Below are 14,344 nucleotides of genomic sequence, written 5' to 3'. Positions count from 1 at the left end.
CATTGATATTTAAATCGGCAATTAGAAGTTTGATTTGTGAGAAGGCCAGTTAAAAGCCTGCAGATGTGGTTTTGATATGTTGTGTTTGTGCAGACCTTTTTCCACCCATGATAAATTAATGCTTTTGTTGCTGTATGCTTTTTAAGCGGTAGACAGAAATTTACACTATCATATTTCAAATATTGTACATTTTCTGAATTTGCCATGTTCTGTATATTTTAAAGTATTTTTATTATTCAAATGTAATTTATATATTGTTTACTTTGTACTGATTTTTCTTTGCTTTGTAATCTGGATGAATCTGTTTGTAAATTGTGTGACTGCCAATTTCATTTTTCATCAGAGCTATAAGCCTAGATGCACAAAAGTTTACAGGGCACAGATTTATTTGTTTAATCTATAGTGGGTGAAGACCACATCATTTATGCACGTATACTCTACATATGCAAAGCATTGAGCATAGTATATATTTGAAGTGCTGGCAGGTGAACCTGAAAAGTATCTCCTGCATTTTCATTGGCCTAGTAGTGCCCACTGCTTTCTTTTAATTGCTTAGTAATGTTTACTTAACTTTTTCTGGTTTCCATATGATGGAAAAGATATTTATGGGAGTCAATGGCACAGTGGTAAAGGAACTGAATGATTAATCCAGAGGCTAGATCAGAGTGGTGCTGGAAAAGCACAGCAGGCCCTCTGATTAATCCAGAGGGCCAGGCTAATACTCTGGGATCATGAATTCAATTCCCAACATAGCAGCTATGGAATTTAACTTCATACATGGAAATGAACCATTTGGCTCAACTTGCCTATGTTGGTGTTTATACTGCTCTTCATCCAGCTCAAGGAAGGCATTCGAATGAGAAGAGGATCAAGGAAGCACTTCAAAGACTCCCTAAAGGTTTACCTCAAAAATTAAATGTAGACATTAATGCCTGGGCAACCCTCATTCAGAAGAAACCAACTTGGAGGAAGCTCCTGTATGAGAACACCCATCAGCAAGAGGGAGTATGGAAAAGTAACCTGAGGAAGGAATGCTAGTGATCCTGAGGCCAAGGATCAACTCCACCTCCGAGCAACATCGACTTTAGGATCAGGCACATCAATCACACAAGGACCCATTGAGTCCATGGCCAGTAACTGGAATTTCATAGGTGGACATTCCTACTCATTAGTGCTGACGACAACAACTAAGTCCACTTTAGCCTCATCTCATCTAAGCCTAACTCTTAACCACTTATTCCCTTCTACCATGTATGAAATTAAATTCCACAGCTGCTATGTTGGGAATTGAATTCATGATCCCAGAGTATTAGCCTGGCCCTCTGGATTAATCAGAGGGCCTGCTGTGCTTTTCCAGCACCACTCTGATCTAGCCTCTGGATTAATCATTCAGTTACTTTACCACTGTGCCATTGACTCCCATTAATATCTTTTCCATCATATGGAAACCAGAAAAAGTTAAGTGTGGTCTAAATGAGGTTTGGTACATGTTTAGCATAACTATCCTACTTTTCACTTCCGTCTTTCTAGAAATAAAAGCTAGTACTTGGTTTGTTCTCTTTATGGCCTTGCTAACCTTGGCACAGCGTTTGATGTATTTGTGGTCCGAAATCCTTTTGTTCCTTGACCTGATGTAGACATGCACCTTTAACGTAATGAGAGACCTCTTCTTCTAAAATCAATTATCTTGCTGTTATATGTGTTGAACTTTATTTGTCAACTATGTGTCTATTCTGAGTGTTCGTTAATGTTCTCCTGTAATTCATTGCACTTCTCCCCAGTATTTAGATTCCAACAACTATTTTCCTTTTCCTTCATCCCCAAAACAAAAAGTTGATCTTTGAAGCCATGGGTTTAAGGTGAGAGGGGAAAGATTTAAAAGGGACGTAAGGGGCAACTTTCTAATGCAGATGGTGGTGTGTGAATGGAATGAGCTGTCAGAGGAAGTGGTTGAGGCCGGTACAGTTACAACATTCAAAAAGTCATGATTTGGAGATGCCAGTGTTGGACTGGGGTGTACAAAGTTAAAAATCACACAACACCAGGTTATAGTCCAACAGGTTTAATTGGAAGCATATTAGCTTTCGGAGCATCGCTTCTTCATCAGGTGAATGCTGTTCATCCAATCGATCTTATGATCGGAGTGCTAAGTTTAAGAGTAAACCATTGAAGTTGGGCATCTGATGCAGAGTACCCGTGTTTTAAAGTATGTAAAACATAGGGTGAAAAATAGAATCTGTCTATTAAAGCAAGAAGGGTACATTGAGGCAGAAAGTTGGTGCTGTCAATTAATATACAGAATATATTAAAAAATGGGACCATCTTGCATAGAGGGTCGATTCATGCAACAGAATTTGTGGCAACAATCCATTCTGCCAGTTTTTGGAGAAAGTGGAGTTGGAAGTGCTGAAGAAACTCAGCAGATCTGACAGCATGTGAGGAGAGAGAGAAATCAGAGTTAACGTTTCATGTCGATCTTGTCCATTAGTTAATTATGGAGTACGTTATTGAAAACTATTTAGAAATCCAAAACTTGTTGCTAATGCTTTACTGTTAATCATTTCTGATCTCATCAGAATATTCAAAAGACTGGTCAAGCTAGATTTTCCCTTTTATATGTGAATTTGGCAATCCTTAGAGGAAGCTTGAACAAAACATGTGTGCTTATAATTTTACACATTCACCATCCTTCAAGTTATTGATAATTTGGCAAAGTTTAATGGTTTTCTATCCAGATTCTGAATTTTAAAGAAATCTGCGCTGTATTGTTGTGTACTGGTGTTCTGGCATGTGTTACAGAATGATTGAATGTGAAGGTAGTGGTCATAAAGTGTTACCACACAGAAACAGATGCTTCGATCCACTTCATCCATACTAAGCAGATATCCTCAACTGATCTTGTACCATTTGCCAGCATTTGGCCCATATCCCTCTAAACCCTTCATATTCCTCTCAACCCTTCATATTCATCTACTCATGCAGATGCTGTCCAAATGTTGCAATTGTACCAGCCTCCTCCACTTCCTCTGGCAGTTTGTTTCATACACGCACCACTCTCTGCATGAAAAAATTACCCCTTAGCTCCCTTTTAAATCTTTCCCGTCTCACCTTAAACCTATGCCCTCTAATTTTGGACTCACATAGCCTGGGGATGTCCTCTTGTGCAGCAAGGACAGGCTCTGAGCAACATCTGCCAAAAATAAGTTGGCATAAGGAAGGTAAACGAATACCATCTTCTTTTAGTATCTTGTAATGATAACCGATTTATGACCAGTTTGGCAAATAACGAGCAATGACTCCACCTACCCTTTGAGTAAAGAATTGATTTGCGGTGTGAGCACACCTGAAGGAAGAAAAACAAATACAGTGAAAATAACAAAATGCCTGTTATTATCCCCTCTCTTCTGTACTTGCCCTAACAAAAGCACCTGTAAAGTAATACCATGATTGAAGCCATCTATTCCCATCTGCTGCAGTTCTGATTTATGCAGAATTACATAAGCAAGTTGAGATCAAAGCAGTAAACTTTGTACAGGTGTGACTTAGCTTTACAAAGATTAAACTGCAATAATAGGATGTTTGTTGTGAAGCCATTTACATGTTATGTTCCCCTGTAGGTCTGGATCTCCTATCCCCAAACTCATTACCTCGGAATCTGTGCAAGTTACTATTCTACCCTCTGGGACATTGTCATCACTGCAGCCAGCCAATGTTTACCATCGTCTATCCTAAGTGTTTCCCTTTGACAGAGACCCCATTGGCAGCCTTGTATAATGGGTAATTATAAATAAATTGATCTTGTGTTTGTGTGTCCATTTGAGACTTTCATTTAACAGGAATCCATTAACTGCTAAAAAGGAAGCACACGTTTTCTTTTATTTGATTAGCTTATTAGATTGCATCAAATGTGCAAATGTTCTGAGCCAAAAGCAGAACAATCACTTATTTTCCTATAAACTCCGGAGAATTATTTTACTGATGTTTTACACTTGTGCATTTGTTACTCAGATATTCTATAGTTTGAATTAATCATAGCAGAGATATGGTATCTGATGAGGCCTGATGCATGCTTCTAGAGCACTTGTGAAGATAATTCACGTTCTCTTTGTGATGAACATTTGAATACACTATATTTATAAGGTTTCATCAGCCTTACCTGTAAGACCCTTTGCATTGAAATAAATGCAGTTTAATTTATCAGTTACCTCATTCTCTGACTTACTCCTTACTCCTGTCTGCCTTTTCTAATTAACTTGCTCTTTTCTTATTCAGAACTATCTTCATCTGTCTTACTATTTTTACTGCTACATGGGAATCCTGCACCATCCTCTCTGCTAGTTTAAAGGCACTTGAAATAGAATTAGTAAATCTGCCTGCCAGAATATTGGTCCCTTTCCAATTTAGGTAAAACCCATCCCTTTTCAGCTCAAGAAGAGATCCTAATAATCCAAAAATCTGAATCTTTGCACATTGTACCATCCCTTCAGCCATTGATTTATCTGCCCTATCTTTTTATTCCTACTCTCGTTAGAATGTGACACCGGGAATAAACCAGAGAGATCTACTTTTTAAAGTTCCTGTGCCCCTGACAGGAGAGTCCTCTATGACACCTATTCTTTTAAATCTTGACAAACCCTGTGTAACATAAGATTTATTCATAGTGACAAGGTCTGACTGCCACTTCTATTTTCCTCTGAGAGGTTATCCCCTTCATCAGTAGTCACAACGGAATATATGTTTGGGAGAGAAATAGCCACAGGAGACTTCTGAGCCACTTTCTTACCTTTCTCAGGTATCTATCTGACTGATCCTGCTGTGTAACCATCCTCTCTAAATCTACTAACCATTACACTCTGTCTCTTGAATGCCCGAAGTGACATTAAATTTCAAAAGAAGCTCTTAAAAACATCTACATTAAAAAACAACTATCCCTCCTTACCCACAGATTTTAATCTTAAGTATGCAAAAGTTAAAAAAATTCAAAACTTTCAATAAAAAATCAAGCACTTAAAAGTCAACCGATTTTAAAAAAAAAGCCTCCTCCTCAAGTCCTCTATCAGTCAAGTTTCAAATCTTCAGATAAACAAAAGAAAATCTCTCCACAGCAGTTGAACAAACACGTGGACAGGCTTCTCCCACAAGCCCAGTGTAAAGAACAATCTGTCCTCCTTCGTGTTGATTTAAAAAAAATTCTTACCTTTTTTAAAACTAAAATTTCAAACAGAAAAGGTATCCCTTTCTAGATCAACACTTGACAAAAATGTGGAGGCCTCTCCCACAAATTCCGTGTGAGAAAAAAAATTCTCCGCCTTCACGTTTTTTCTTTATGTAGATTGTTGGACTATAAAATCCCCAAAAAAATTTAATAAAAATTTTCTGCTTCTGCTGTATAATAACTTTACGGATTCCACAAACAAATGCATGAAGCTCAGGAGCAGCTGCAAACTCCATACTGCTCTCGTTCCACCATTTTTTAAAAACCAATTCTAAGACATTCCTAGTGTGTGTGATTCATGTATTACCACAGTGTATTTGCCAACTTTGCATCTATTTGATACCATTGCAATCATTCATGATCTTCCACTGCCACATTTATAGTCCATTGCTGAAGAGAAGTATTAAATATTTTTGAGATGAAATTGGGGAAATAAAATTTGAAGTGGTTGATTTACAAATGTTAGAGCATAAAATGAGCAACAATATTAACTCTGGTACAAGCAGTACTGAATAAAAACAATTTATTTTTAGGATAGTGAATTGTACTCAGTAATTCTGGAAGCAAAACAAACCTGCACAAGTATAAGCTGTAGTTGTTGACTGAGAATTAAATCTCATTTAATCAAAATATTTCTTGTGAATATCAAGATTATGATTTTTCTCTCTTCATAGGAGGACGAAAATGAGCTTTGTAGCATACTGCTGCTCCATCAAATGTCTGCAGGTTTTTGACTTGCTTAGCTGATAGATCTCATGGCAAGGAATAACTTGGTGGACACGTTGGGAGGTGGGAAGGCTGCGTTGAATGGCAAGGTTCTGAAAGAGATTCTGTTGGTTAACTTTCATCCCACCTCAGAATATAGTTGCAAGATTACAACAAGCTGTAAGAAAAGTTTGCACAGATTATGATTCTTTTCGGTTCGTACTGAAAACTATTATGAATCACACCTGTGGGAAATTGTTTATTTCCAGTGAAGATATCTGTCATTTATAAATGTCAAATGGTGACGTACTTTAAGTCTGTAACCTGAACAACGAAGTATAATGTAAGTTCAAGGGGAAGAACCTACAAACTAAGAAAAAAAGAAGCTCATTTGGCATAACTACTTGAAAGTCAAAGCAAGCTTTGTGAACTGCTTAATTCCATGACATTTATTTCCATTATTGTCATTCTCTTTTATTTGTCAAAAAAAGGCAGTAATCATTTGGTAATAAACCATCAAATAAAATATGATGATATAATCAGTTACAAGCAGTTTGTCTGATGACATTTGCACAGTACGTGTTTAGGTGGAGGTCTGCTTTAAATAATAGGTTATCCAACTCTGCTGATTTTCTATATGTGTAGCTGTATAGTTTATCTTAGTGTTTTTAGCTGAGTCATAGAAAATACTGATTGAAATGCAGAGGTTTTTTTCTTTAAACACTAACGTTACATCATTTCTTTTGCAGTAAGGTGATTACATGGAAGTTACTACTTGTATATTAAATGGTCTCGTTGAATAGGATATCAGTATGATGTGTAAACAATTTTTGCTTTAAATACAGTACATGGTGTTTTACAAATTCGTAGAGACTATTAGGTCTTAGGTTTGTTCGCTCATTTGTGAAAATCAAATTCATTTTATGCATAACAGCAATAAGGGATTCTCAAATTGAGCCCAATAATGTAGTGAAAAACCAGCCATTGTTGCCAAAGCTAAAACCGAACAAGACAATGACCATCTCCAACAAGAAAGCATCTAGCCATGTACTCTTGAACATTCAGTGGTATTACCATCATTGAATTCCCCATTGCCAATATCCAGAAGGTTACCGTTGATAGAAACTGAACTGAGCCAGCTGCGTAAATATTGTAGCTACAAGAGTCATCAGAGGCTGGAAATTCTGAATCCTATAACGTAGACAGTCAATCCCCAGAGCCTGTCCACCATTGACAAAGCACAAGGTAGGAATGTGATAGAATGCTTTCTACTTACCTAGGTGACTGAGGCTCCCACAGCACTCGAGAAACTTCACACTATGCAATACAAAGCAGCCACTTATCGATACCCCATCCACCAACTTAAATTCACTGCCTCATTAAATTCATTACAGGATGCATTTCAGAAATTCACCAGAGTTCCTTAGTTGGTACCTTCCAAACCCATGATCTCTTCCATATAGAAGGACAAGGAAAGAAAATCCTTGGGAACACCACCACCTGCAAGTTCCCCTCCAAGCCAATCACCATCCTAACTTGGAAATATATTGCCCTTCCTTCACTTTGCCAGATCAAAATCCTGGCATTCCCTCCTTAATGGTGTTGTGGGTCAACCCACAGCATGTGGACTGCAGTGGAGTTAGAAGAATTAAAGATTATTTGTTTGAAATTTAAGATACTAAGAGGATTGAAAAGCATAACTAACCCACCTGGCTGGCACATCCCTGGACACAACAGGGCAATTTTTAAGCACAGCCAATCCAACTTGCACATCTTTGGAGTGTGGGAGGAAACTGGAGCACTCGTTGGAGACCCACACAGACACCCAAGGCTGGCATTGTGAGGCAGCAGTGCTAACCATTGTGCTGCCTTGCCATTGTTGAAAGTGTTGACTAGTTTTAAGGCTGAGGTAGATTAACTGACAAAGGAATCAAACAAAATTAGGAGTGGGTAGGAATGAGGAGCTGAAGTCTCAATCAGGTCAACCACGATCTTTTTAAATGGTGGAGCAGGCTTGAGGGACTGAATACCCTGCTCCTCGTCACATACATGTCCATATAGCAACTGGGACATGCAGAGCATGGTAATACCTGTGCTGAACAGATCTGTCTCTGAAGACCACTGACTAAATAAGAATGCAGGTTGTTATAATTGTTTATAAATTCTTGGGGTTAATTAGTGTACATTTAAATTGCTTACATGGATCATGTTCCAGGTTGGAACTCAGGAGAAATGCCTTTTTACCTTCAAGTTGTATATTTTGACTCATACCTGTTTGTGTCCGTGATTGAAAGTATCTATCTTGCCTCATCCAGTTAATGATCCCCATTTCTGGCTTGTAATTGCTGTCATTTTTCACATAGCTTCAGTAAGTGGTGACCTCCTAATTCCATATATCACTATTTATTCTCTCTAATATAAGACACTCCAGAGTTGCAGTATACCAAGGGCTGAATCAGGTACTGGTGGCTAGGAGAAGCTCCAGTTCATGAATTCCTGTGACTACACCAAATATACAAGAGCCAGGTTGGGACAGTCATTTGGAACTGAGCCAAAATGCAGGCATCAACTGAGAAAATTACCATTATACTGTCAGTCTTGTATCATGACCAGTTAATCAGTCAAGAGACCTGTTCAAAATCAGTATTAGTTAAAAAGAATTGCTGCTTTTCTTCAGTTTATAATTAAGGAGTTAAAGGAAATTGAGTATCATTTTCACATGAGAAGCTGTCAGGTTTTATAAAATATAAAGTTGGTCACTGGGTGTAGGTTTGCTTGCTGACTGGAAGGTTTGTTTTCAGACGTTTCGTCACCATACTAGGTAACATCTTCAGTGAGCCTCTGGACGAAGCGCTCCTGATGTTTCCTCCTTTCTATTTATATGATTGGGTTTCTTTGGGTTGGTGATGTCATTTCCTGTTCTTTTTCTCAGGAGGTGATAAATGTGTCCAAGTCAATGTGTTTGTTGATAGAGTTCCGGTTGGTGTGGTGTGCTATGGTGAGGAAATGTCTGAAAAAGAACCTTCCAGAACAGCGAGCAAACCTACACCTAGAACCTCAACCTGAGCTACAAATCTTCTCAAAACTCACTAAAGGTGGTAACTGTAAAACTACTTGTTTCTTCAGTGTGATGCAGGATTTTTCAATAAATTGTTGTAATGTTACGGCTTTCACAATGTGCATTCTGTTTGCAGCTTTTTGTATTATCAGTTAACAATGTGTTAATATTCTTTAAATTCTAAGATATTACTGTGATATTTCTCATCAAGCTTTTTAAAATTGAAGTTGTGTTCACCATGTACAGAAGTACAGGGTAAATGGCATTAGGCTTCACAGCCAACTCAGACGTGACTGTGCTTTCAGTGGTATTTTCTTTTCAAAATCTCACTGATATCATTGACATTTATCTCTGCCTGAAATTTTAATAGATTTTAGGTATTAAAATATCTATATATAATTTTGTGGCAGGAAGAATCTTAACTCTGATACCTCTCTTGCCCTGTCATTAACTTAAAGCTCATTGTTTTGCTGCCCTGCCCATGATATACATTGGACTAATCATCAGGAACAACCCTCGTCATGATCCATGCTCATTATAAACCAAAACAAATTGTATATTTTGCATTTTAATATTAACATTAACTGTATTGAAATGTTGATCAGTAGTTGAAGAGTCTGCCCTGTTAAAATAAAAATTATATCTTTTTTTGTGTCGCTGCACAAAGCTGGCTGCCTAGGCAATTGTCATAACGTTCTTGTGATTAACCTTTTCTGCTGTTTTACTTCATTGATCCAGAGGTTAATCTGTTGTACAATAACAGCTTAATTGATAGTCATTATATGATATGTATCTGTACATACTGAAATGTCATATAAGCTCAGAAGATGTAAAGGTCCTTACTTGTCTGCATTAGGCCTCCATTATTTCATAGCGTCAAATTGGGAAACAAAATGTCAAAGATAAAAACATCTAATAGAAAAAACTTTGAAGGAAAGCTAGCAAGTAATATTTTTTTCAGACTAGGATGAATCTAAGCCCTCAAAGATTGAGAGAGGTGCTGGGGAAATAATAATTGGTAATGAGGTAATGGCAAAGTTAAAAATCTCACAACACCAGGTTATAGTCCAACAGGTTTATTTGGAGGCACTAGCTTTCGAAGCGCTGCTTCTTCATCAGGTGGTTGTGGAGCAGAATCATAAAACACAGAATTTATAGCAACAGGATTGAGTGTCCTGGAATGAAATATGAAACAAATTTAGCTTGAGTCTTTCAACTTTTAGAATGATCATGTTAGTTTCAGTTCCTTCATATATAATCCCAGAACTGGTAATGGCTAAAGAGTTTAATAGATACTTTGCATAAGTCTTCATGAAAGAAGATTGTGAAGCAAGCAAATGGTATGTTGGCTATCATGCTAAAGGGATTCAAGTACAGGAGCATACTCATTTGTACAGGGCCATGGTGAGACCACACTCTGAGCACTGTGCAGTTCTGATTCATATATCTAAAGAAGGATGTTCTGGCTTTGGATGGATTGCAGCAAAGTGTTACCAGACTGATTCCTGCGATGGCAGGACTGACGTAAGAAGTTAAAATAGGGAAGTCTTGCTAAAAGTATACAGGGTGCGAGTTGCATTGGAAGCAGTCCAGCGAAAGTTTGTTACATTGATCCCTGGAATGGAGATGTCAAGTAATTTGGGTCTGTACTCAGTGGATTTCAGAAGAATTAGAGAAACCCATATTGAAACGCACAAGATTTTTAGGTAGCTTGACAGGGTACACTGAACTTTCCCTAATGGGAAAGCCTAGAACCAGAGGATATAATCTCAGTAAAGGGTGGTCCATTTAAGGCACAGACAAGGAGAAATTTCTTCTCAGCAGCTAGTCTATCTGTGGAATTCTTTTATAGCAGAGAGATGTTAATTGATCAAGGCTGAGGTACGGATTAGTAATAAGTAAGAAAATCAAAGGTGTTCTATGAAGAACTAGCATGAAAATAGAGTTGAGAATTATCAAATCTGCCGTAATTTCATTGAGTGGAAGAATCGTCTTGATGGACTGAATGACCTAGTTCTGCTTCTACAACTTATAGTCTTGTGGTACGTGGCCTTCAGACCCCAACTGTCTCTGCAGAAAAGGACGAGTAAGGTTACAGATATCTCCTATAACATTTACAGTTGTGCACCACTTTGTGAAATAAACATCACTTTGAGCTTAACATGCTCCTTGCACTAACCGAAGAGAACAGTCGTCTATTTATGCAGAGCACAATTATTGGCATGACATGGAGAAACAGTTCTACATTTATTAAATGGTGGGGAACAGTGAAATGTAAATTCTTGATGCCTTAGAATCACAGTCTTATCTTCCCAATGGAATCTGAGCATATAAGCATGTCCATTGAAAATTGTCAGAATCAACTCTTGAGAGAAGGGCCCTTTTTACAGCATGTGAAACAGATCAGTTACTTGGCATATTTTAATGTCCTGATCGTGTTCTTGTTCCAGTTGCTTCACTAGCAGCAGTACACGTTTTGGCAGTGATAAAATGGGCTACAATCCAAAAAAAGCAACAGTTGAGTAGTGCCTAAACCCTCCTTTTCATGATTACAGTAACTACTTTCATATGTGTAAAATCTTGCATTGCACATAACCAGAAGCATACCAACAATACCTGTACTCATTAAACCATTCATCAGCCTCGGTTTGGTACTTTCCACCTAATTTGCTGCTTGTGATTTAGTACAAATCCTGTGGATTTCTCCATCTATGTAACTCTTTCATTATCTAATAAGAATGAACATAACTCTGACCTGCTTTTTAAATGCCTGACTCATTCTGCGGTAATGTGTGATATATGGATACTGAGCTACAACAAACACAGCTGCAGCATTTTAAAACTCATGCTCCAAAATCATATTAAGCAGGCTACATTTAAGGTTGTATTGCAGTCTTTCTGGACCTTGCCAAGAGCAATTACCAAGATTATGAAAGAAACCGGGCAAAAGCATTGTCGATTTAGTCAACTTCCAGAACTGAATAAGTTTTGATTCAAAGCAAGAGGTTACCTCCGTTCCTTTTGAAAAAAGTCATTTTTGTCACTTTTATTGTCTGTCTTGTAGCCTATTTTTTTTCTCCCCACCCACCACTAGAAAGCCAATATACACACAACTAATTTAAGGTAGGGGGGGGATACAGAATTATAAAAGCAAAATATATTGAAAGAATTGTAGAAGAACAATACTTTTCACTGTATCTCATATGTGACAATAATATATAGATTCACCCCTCAGTGTTGAAGCTGCAAATATTTGGATGGGTATATGAATAGGAAGGGTTTGGAGGGATATGGGCTGGGTGCTGGCAGGTGGGACTAGATTGGGTTGGGATATCTGGGCGGCATGGACGGGTTGGAGGGTCTGTTTCCATGCTGTACATCTCTATGACTCTCTATGACTCTAAGATTATTGGTGTTAATTAATAGGATTTTAATTTGCGAGATTTGATTGCTGTTGATATTACGCTACTTTTTTTAAAAACTACAAGCAATTTTAAAATGCTGCAAACTGTTTTTACAAATGATCATTAAAAGAAACCAATTTTCAAGGCTGGGATAAATGTTTTTTAATCAGTAAGGGCATCGAGGATTATGGAGACAAAGTAGGAAAGTGATATTGAGGATTAGCAGATCAGCCATGATCTCATTGAATGATAGAGCAGCCTCAGTGGGCTGAATGGCCTACATTTGCTCCTACATCTTAGAGTTTTATGGTCTTGAAACCAAAAGTGGAGATGGAAAAACCTGAAACAATTAGCACATTGGACAGTTAACATTGTCACTCTTGGTTTATGGAAAGAACAGATAAGTTAGCATTTTGGGACCATTTATCATTTTAATTCACTTTGTTAACCATCACTTTTCTCTTTTAAGGTGCATCAAAGCAGCCCATGGTAACGTAGATTGTTTGTTGCTTCCTGTTTATCTGTGCTGTAAGGCAGATTTTGAATGTGCTATTTAGAAAGATGGAGGTACAATGCCTGCATCTTATTACTTGAGTACAATGTCCTGCAATATAAGTGTGTGTTTTTTGTTTAAATTATCTATGTATTTTAACTTAAGCTTGTCATATTGTAATTTTAAGGAAGGTAGCAGTTCCGCAATTCAGTAAGATGGTAGTTTGCAGATGATCAAATGTTTGCTCCACAAATCTTACTTCCTTACTTCAGGCAATTGCAGTTTCGTTTGCAGCAGTTTTTTTTGACTAATCTGAAAAATCAGAGTTAGTAGTTTTGGCTTTTTAATCCAAACCACATCATAAGCAATAATACTTTATTTTTAAACATCACTCACACTTTCATTCCCTTTTCACATTTTCTCCCTCAGGAAAGAAAACCTATGTGGATCTGTATGGTTATATCATCAATGTGCATTAATCTTTTTAAAAATGTTTAGTTTTGCTCTGATTAGAATTTCCTGTCATGGTTTTAGCCCTAACCTTTCTCCTTTATTATTCATTTAGAACTTCGATGAGACAAATTTTCATTCTGAGCTTGGGCAGTTTGAGATTTTTAATAACTTATTTATCCTCCAATACCTTTTCACCCCAACCACTGCCTCCTGAATTTCTCCTTGGCTTCAATCAAGAAATTGTACCATACATGGGTAGTCACAATAAGGAAAAGCTCCCACATGGACTCTTGCTTGCACCTCCTCTCTCTGTGTACACTTTACACTATCATCCTGGCAGTGTTTGGTTACTTCCCTGCCAAGTCTTGCTGAGCCTTTTCTCCAGCTGCTGCCACTAAAGGAAGCCAAGAACTTGACCTACATCAGACAACATAGATTAAAAAGCTGATGATGGAGCAAAATTAAAATGGGACAAGAAAGTCTAGTTGAGATTTTTTAAAGACTGTAAAAAGATTGGAAATGATATTAAAAATAAAAGGAATGCAATAAAATAAAGCATTAAAGACTTCAACAAATTACCAGTTTTTTGCAAAGCATGTGCCTGTTGCAGAAAAGGAATGTTAATTTTCGGACCTCCTTTGACCTACTGATTCTAATATCATGTGCTGCGAGCGTTTGCTTTGATTTGTTATTCCACCTCCAATTCCTAGCACACTAATCTCACTTTGTGGGCTTTTGTCTCGCCTCTGCCCTAAGATCCTCTGAAATCCAGTGCTTGACTTTGCTAGCTATCAGTGATCAGCACTTTGAATGTAGCAAGTAATAGAATAAATAGATGAGCGATCTAAATGCAAGTAGCTTTTATATCCATGAAAACGTCAGCAGCATTTTTTTTGATGTATTAGCTGAGCGATGTCTGATGGTTTTTATGAATGTTAATATTGGTCTGGTTAGAATGGTCTATGACCCCAGAGTTGGTCCTTGCCTTTTGTGACTGGGTAAATCATATTTCCGGG

General features: G+C 37.6%; 1 protein-coding gene across 6 annotated transcripts in view; it reads left to right on the top strand.

Annotated features, from left to right (window-relative positions):
- Window positions 1-13,837, top strand: part of lrrc28 (leucine rich repeat containing 28) — a 73,638-nt gene extending 59,801 nt beyond the window's left edge. For 5 of the 6 annotated variants that reach the window (XM_072564951.1, XM_072564952.1, XM_072564948.1 and 2 more), the window contains 2 exons: window positions 3,618-3,777; window positions 5,890-6,469. In XM_072564951.1, the coding sequence (XP_072421052.1) occupies window positions 3,618-3,777; window positions 5,890-5,962 (233 nt within the window). In that variant the 3' untranslated portion in view covers window positions 5,963-6,469. Of the gene's footprint in view, window positions 1-3,617; window positions 3,778-5,889; window positions 6,470-13,440 lie in introns of those variants that run through there. The other variant, XM_072564953.1, reaches the window with a different exon arrangement.
- Window positions 13,838-14,344: the final 507 nt, after the last annotated feature.

The sequence above is a fragment of the Chiloscyllium punctatum genome, chromosome 48, assembly GCF_047496795.1.
Source record: "Chiloscyllium punctatum isolate Juve2018m chromosome 48, sChiPun1.3, whole genome shotgun sequence".
NCBI classification, from domain to species: Eukaryota; Metazoa; Chordata; class Chondrichthyes; order Orectolobiformes; family Hemiscylliidae; genus Chiloscyllium; species Chiloscyllium punctatum.
The sequence above is the reverse complement of the archived record's forward strand: the minus strand, read 5'-3'. Positions and strand labels throughout refer to the sequence as shown.